This window comes from Nicotiana tomentosiformis, chromosome 8 (assembly GCF_000390325.3).
Source record: "Nicotiana tomentosiformis chromosome 8, ASM39032v3, whole genome shotgun sequence".
NCBI classification, from domain to species: domain Eukaryota; kingdom Viridiplantae; phylum Streptophyta; class Magnoliopsida; order Solanales; family Solanaceae; genus Nicotiana; species Nicotiana tomentosiformis.
In genome coordinates this window covers 9,382,287-9,389,722 of record NC_090819.1, presented here as the reverse complement: position 1 = coordinate 9,389,722, position 7,436 = coordinate 9,382,287, and the positions used below count along the sequence as shown (strand labels likewise).

General features: G+C 36.4%; 1 protein-coding gene across 1 annotated transcript; it reads right to left on the bottom strand.

The window, feature by feature from the left end:
• Nucleotides 1-3,174: 3,174 nt before the first annotated feature.
• LOC104089826 (metal tolerance protein 9) lies at nt 3,175-6,361 on the bottom strand. Its single transcript, XM_009594816.4, has 6 exons — nt 6,039-6,361; nt 4,940-5,052; nt 4,613-4,858; nt 4,373-4,453; nt 3,723-3,953; nt 3,175-3,608 (listed from the first exon to the last, which is right to left on the bottom strand). Exons 1-6 carry the CDS (start codon nt 6,271-6,273, stop codon nt 3,264-3,266), a joined length of 1,251 nt encoding a protein of 416 aa, XP_009593111.1. The 5' UTR covers nt 6,274-6,361; the 3' UTR covers nt 3,175-3,263.
• Nucleotides 6,362-7,436: the final 1,075 nt, after the last annotated feature.

Here is a 7,436-nt window from a genome sequence, read left to right as displayed (position 1 = left end):
AAATCTATCAAATGGATGTTAAAACAGCTTTCTTAAATGGAGAATTAGAGGTAGAGATTTACATGGAACAACCTGAGGGTTTTGTGGTAACTGGTAAAGAAAAGAAAGTGTGCAAACTTGTTAAGTCGCTTTATGAACTTAAACAAGCACCCAAACAATGGCATGCCAAATTTGACCAAACAATGTTGGCAAGTGGGTTAAAAATCAATGAGTGCGACAAATGTGTTTACATTAAAAATACTCCAGGTCATGAAGTCATTATTTGTTTATATGTTGATGACATGTTGATAATGAGCAAAAACATGGCAGATATAAATGCTACTAAGCGCATGTTGGCTAGCAAATTCGATTTGAAAGACTTAGGAGTTGCTGATATGATCTTAGGAATCAGAATTCACAAGACTCCACAAGGTCTAGCATTATCACAGTCTCACTACATTGAAAAGGTACTTGACAAGTTCAAGTATTTGGATTTCAAAATTATGAAGACTCAAATTGACGTGAGTTATGCACTTCAAAAGAATGAAGGTGAAAGTGACTCACAACTAGATTATGCAAGAGTATTGGGAAGTTTGATGTATATCATGAATTGTACACGACCAGATATAGCATGTGTTATTAGTAAACTGAGTCGGTTTACAAGTAATCCCAATCACATACATTGGATAGCAATGAAACGAGTTTTGGGGTATCTCAAACATACCCAAAATTATGCTTTGCATTATAACAAATATCCCTCCGTGATCGAGGGATATAGTGATGCAAATTGGATCACTGGATCATCTGAAGTTAAATCCACGAGTGGATATATTTTCACAATTGGGGGTGGAGCAGTGTCTTGGAAATCATCCAAACAAACATGCATCGCTCGTTCTACAATGGAATCTGAATTCATAGCTTTAGATAAGGCCGGTAAAGAAGCTGAATAGCTCCGGAATTTCTTGGAAGATATTCCATTTTGGCCCAAACCTTTGGCACCTATTTGTATACATTGTGATAGTCAAGCGGCAATAGGCAGGGCAGGGAGCGTTATGTATAACGGAAAATCTCGTCATATACGACGGAGACACAATACCGTTAGACAACTACTCTCTAGTGGTGTTATCACAATTGACTACATAAAGTCAAGAGATAACGTGTCGGATCCACTTACAAAAGGCCTATCTAGAGAGGCAATTGAAAGATCATCAAAGGGAATGGGGTTAAGGTCTAGGACAAGTCATCATGACGGTAACTCTACCTAGCAGACTGGAGATCCCACGAGCTAGGTTCAAAGAGATCAAACAAAGTTATGAATGACGGTTCAACATTGTCAAATAACTCAACCCATTCTCGTGATGAAGACAATGTTCAGAAATCGAGGTAAAGCATTAAGGCTTTTTGATGAGTCAACAAAGCTTAAAGGTTTTTTTAATGATTTGCTAAGTCTGGAAGGATATGACCAGATAGTGTGTCTATAGGATTACACGTTTAGAAATCACCTATGTGAGTGGGAAGTGTAAGCCGCTTCAAGGGGAATGAAAGTAAAGGCCCATTCTCTAAGCACTCATGAAACCAGGCGGTGTTCATGGCTGAAACGAACACAACCGTGAGAACCATAGATGGTTAAGGATTGATTGTGTGACTTATGTTGTCTAGGTATACAACAAAGCTCGACAGTTCAAAGATATCAAATCTACCGATTGACCGAGTATATTCGATATAAGTTCACTACGGAAAGTTCAAAAGGAAACCTACTTATCCAGATGCAATTAATTCTTGCATGTAAAACACACACGCGTCCGTGCATTCCTTTATTTTATAGCCATTTCTCATTCATGTGGGGGATTGTTGGGATTTTAAGCTTGTGTAGCTTAAAGAGGGTAAATGAGAAATGGAGGAAAAATAAAATATTTGAGTTTCTCTTGGGAAAGGGACATTGTCCCATATCGGAGGAAGAAAAGGCTTTTGATGGGTATATATATAATTGCTCTTCTTCTAGCTCTTAAAGAGTTAAGAAAAAGGCAAGCCTCGCGCCGTCGCCGTCGTCGTCGTCGCTCGGCTCGGCTTTGGCTTCGGCTTCGGCTTCGGATTTGAATTTGGTTAATGATTGATTAATCTTTTGGACAAAATTCCTTTCAATTATTTAATTAATTAATTAAATAATTAACAAAAAATTCAATCCGGAATAACCCATGACCCGCGACCCGGTTCGGTCAGGCCCGTTTTCTTTCCCGGATTATTTTAAATACATTTTTTCGCAATATTTCAAACACCCCTTTTCCAACAGCCATGGCTGTTTCTGAAAGGTTGCAAACCTTTTTAGAAACAATGCCAGCAACTCTATAAATAGAGTTTGAATCCCAAAATCTTTCCTTACGAAATTTTCTGAGCAGCTTCTTCTTCTTCTTCTGCACAATATTTTCCAGTGTGTTTTACGACCATTGAGTGGTTCGCAGTTCATCAGAGTTTTTGGTACCAATACACTGGTGAGTTAAATCGTTCTATCCTGGGAGGATATATTCCAGCACCTCGGGTACTTGAGGGGAATAATTTCCTTAAGGACACACTGTGTATTCAGTGGGCTCGATTTATTCCTATACTGTTTTTATTTTTCAGAATCTATTTCGTTAAACAAGTATTACTAACTTTCTGTTTTATTTTTTCAGAAAGTTTAATTGTTTATTACAGCAATACAGAGTTATAACACTCTTGGTTGGAAGTGGAGGGTGCTCCCTTGACACTTAACTAAGTTTAATTTAATTTCATTGTGTATTTAAATCAATTCTCATACCTTCTATGATTTCTCGAATGGTAATCAAGCAAAACTAACTTGTTCATAGGAGAAATCAATCCTTGGGACGATAATTTTTCTATACTATAGTTAGACTTGTACGAGGATAATTTTACATGGTTAACTAAGCGCTCATATCCAACACAATCAATCGCCAATGCGGCTGCAATAGATTTGAGATGCTAATGTCCCATCTCATAAGCCTTAAAGGTGCGACTAATTCACAGATTCAACTCTAAGAAGCAACATTAAAATTATTTTGAGTTACAAAAAGAAACACCGTAAATGATGTGTAGTCAGGGGGCGGATCTAGCCCTTTGATACCGGATTCATGTGAACCTAGTACTTTCGACGCGAAATACAAATTTATGCGTAAAAATTATTAAAATTGCAACAAATAGTAGAAATGAACCCATAACTTTAAAAATATGATTGATTCAACGCTAAAAATCTTTAAGGTTGAACACATAGAGTTTAAATTCTGGTGTCATTATACCATAGTTTTGTGTTCTGGCCTGTGAGTGAACTCGAAGTCTATATGAACAAAAGCTCGCTCAACTTCAGGGAGTTGCTCCAATTTTTCTTGCAGTGTCTCACCAATATTATGTGCCTTGTTCAACAGCATGTCCTCTGGCAACACTATATCAACCTCTACAAAATAATGAGCACCAAAAGTATATGCTCGAACAGTATCAATGTGCTTGATCTCTTCGTGATGATTCCATATAAGATAGGTTAATTTCGTAAGAAAATCTGGTGGAGCTGTTCTTCCAATGAGTGACCAGACATTTTCTGCCACTGTCTTCGCCCACGTGCTAATTGTGTACATAGCTATCTGAATATGCAAGATGTATTAGACTCTTAACATCACCAGCAGTGTGAAACAAGGTTGGAGTATATATTTACAAGCTTACTAATTGAAATATTTGAGTTGTGATTGTGAACTCACAATTATAGCTCCCGTAGGATCAATCCACCAGTAGAATCGGACTGCTAAGACAGCAGTCACTAATCCAACTGAGTTGGTGATGACATCAAAGAAATGATCTTGAGCATAGGCTCTTACGATTTCGTTTTTGAACCTTCGACAGTAGACCATAAGCAGAAACTTGACCATAGTGACAGAGACCATAATACCAATCGTCCATTTTTCCTTCTCATGGTCCATCTCAGGGCGAGACTGATCGTAAGCATAGAACCACCGAAACAACAAACGTAGATTAAGATGTCAAGGGTAATGCAATTGTTAGTGAAATTGCAGTAAGTTACAAGTCTATATCCTACAATTGAAGTAGCACTATGCGAGTTAATCTTCACTTAGCTATGCAACATCAGTAGAAATATCAAAACCAGTCCCTTTTTATTAGGTAGTATACAGTAGCCTAATTTATCTTATGTAAACATCTTTGGCCTAACTGGTTTGACTACAACTTCATTTCAGTAGTAACTCAACCCGTTTTTCGTCTTCTTGTTTCCTATAAATTGCATGTTTTTTTTTGTCTTGATGTAAAAGATTTTAGAAACTCAAAACTCTACTAACCATAAGAACCTGCTGCTCTGAAAATTCTCAGGATAGTTGAAGTGAAGCAATTCACATACCTTAGTTATGAGTTCTTTAGCTGACTCGAACAATATTTGTAATCCTAGTGTCGCCATTACAGATGCAAAAACAATAATACCCTGAACAAATTGCATCTAATGAGTAAAAAGGGTTCTACAGAAACAAGGTAAAATATGATCCATGAATTGAACATTAAGGTCATTTTATCGCAGACACGAAACAGAACAAATGCCAGAGATAATTCTTTTAAGGGATGTCACATATATTTGAAGACTCACCAATGGCTGCATCCTCTTTTTTCCAATAGGATAGTGATACTGGTTTGGATTTTTCATGGCATGAGAAGTGAACCACAGTATAAACCCTGATAAGAGGTCTAAGAGGGAGTCCAACGTTGACGCGATTACAGCCAAAGATCTGCTCTCAATAGAAGCGTAGATTTTTGCAATGAAAAGAACCACATTAGCCATGTTTGATAAATGAATAGCCATCCTTTCACTTCTTGCAAGCTGCTTCATTTCATCCTGAACAAACATGATCGGTCGATACAAAAATTCACATACTTATCATCAATTGAAAACAGTATCCAGATTCCAGAAACACACCTCAGTTAGACTTCCAGGTAAACAACCAGATTCATTAATGGTGTCCATCTCATTGAACCCTTCAAGCAGCCTTTCTTGTTTTTTGTAGTATTCAGCAATTTTACCTTGTTTCCCTACGGATGAATTTCAAATGATTCCATTAGGTAAACTCAGGCAAGGGAAAAGCAAAACTCAAAACTGAGACTACTGAAAAAATGAATATGGTTATCTGAATTTCCTACTGTAGTTGTCATATATGAGTTATCATATCTCATTAGCTGATTAGCATTATAAATACAGTAATATAGCATAAGCCTATTAGTACTCATAGATACTGTTACGAGCACTGCTGGCCAGTATAGCATAAGCATATACTAACATCTACACTTTCCAAGTAAAGATCCAAAATTTAGGACAAACAATTGTGAGTTTCACTGATCATGTTTATCAACTCTTAGTTGAACTTCCAGTGCTGTTACTTGAACTTAAAATAAGTAATGACTTAATGAAAAAGAATCCTCTAACTTGGAGTTCTGTCGCCGATTCGATCCCATACCAGTGAGAATATGTATACATAAGAAAATTGGCCATCTGATTCATTTCCCAGCAATAGCAAATAGAAATTAAAGGCTCAGTACGTTCCATGGACTATGGCATGATAAGAATAAAGATTCCTCGCCCATTTATGTAAATATATATAAGTCGTAAATTTTGGTTTACCAATATTAGAACTATGAATCTTCTAGTCTAATTTTGGTACTATTCTGACTAAAAAACTATTAACCTTAAAAAAAGGCACTAAGCTTCATTTATGTGCGAGATTCGAGAAAGGGCCAGATCACAAGTACGCAACCTTACCTGCATTTCTTTACCTGTATTTCTACGAAAGTCTATTTCCACGGCTTAAACCTGTGACCAGGAGGTCACATGCCAACAACTTTAACACGGCTTAAACATGTGACTGGGAAGTCACATGCCATCACTTTACCAGTAAGCCAAGGCTTCCCTCAAATCTCTTAACATTAATTAACAAATCCGAAGAAGTTCAAAGGAAGTAGAAAGGTTTAATACATTGTAAAGACAAGTGAAGTGAGGAATATATATATATATATATACATACTGGGAGTGGGAAGTAGACGACGGACACTAAAGGAGTGATGATCGGAGGAGGAGCGGCTTCGTTCGGGAAGACGGAATTCGCTAATGTTAAGTCTCCATGACGCCGACGAAGACGACTGATCCACCACCGCCTGAGCAGCCGGAGACAGCAGTTCCGTCCTAAAACTGCTAAAACTGTCGTCCAGAGCGCCGCCGCTGCCGCCACCACCACTAACATTGCTGCGACTTATCTCCATGTTTAGAGGAGTAGTTAGTTATATTTGAACGATTAATTCCTCTGGTTGTAGTCGTATGATTAATGTTTATATAGGAAAAAATAATGGTGGAAATGTTGTTTGCCATAATCTTTTTATACTACTCTATTCGTGTTTCAATTTACTTTATGTTTCTTTCAAAAAGGTAGATATTTAAGTGATGAAATTGTAGATGAGGTTGATTTTCAATTAATTTTTGAGAATTAACGAAGGTAGGTTGCAGCGCTTTAACCCAATGTGGAGTTCCCACAGCGAATTTTAATTTAATTGGCTCTAATACGGATATCGAACCCCGAATGAAAAATCAAAAAAAAATTAAGATTATCAAAGCAATAGAAAGAAAAGTGACATATATACATATACATACATATATATGTTGGAAAACTTAAAATTTAAACTTTCTTATTTTATATTTAATGACAAATTCTTATAATCATAAATGTCAATGGCATTTCAATATCACAAATTTTAAAGATACTTTTGGTTTGTTTTAACTGTCTTTTCGTTCTTGTTAAACGTACTATCGTATAAAATATAAAATTATATATATATATATATATGGACATACCATAGTGCATTTTACTAAGATTATCAACATATAATTTGAATATAAATTCACACTCTAATAAAATATAAAAATTCTATAACTTTGACACTTTTGATTTGGCACAGTAGAATATCAAATATGGGAAGTGGGATTGTGAGGAAGAGTATGAGAATTGCACCACGACAAGACAAGTCCAACTATCCACGTCCGATATTCTTAAAAAAGGTTAAAACAGCCCAATAGCCAATAGCCAATAGCGGTGGCCGCACCTTCGCACGCAAGAGATTACGTATTCGTGCAATAGTGAGACGTCTCTATTTACCACTTAATACCCTGCGTTCCCTTCCTCTTGTTTTCGCCCTTTTGATTACCATTCATCTCTACCATTACCAAATGTCATAGACAAAATAAATATATATATATAATCGTGTATTTTTATTTTAATTTTTCATTCGATGTTTCATATCTGTATAAGTTTTGATTAAATTCAAATTCACGTAAAAACAAATCTCATGTTAGGGCTAAAATACTCTTTAAGAAATACAACTTCATGTAGCGTACTTATCAATTCACCACAATCCTTGTAACCCTGTCGGTC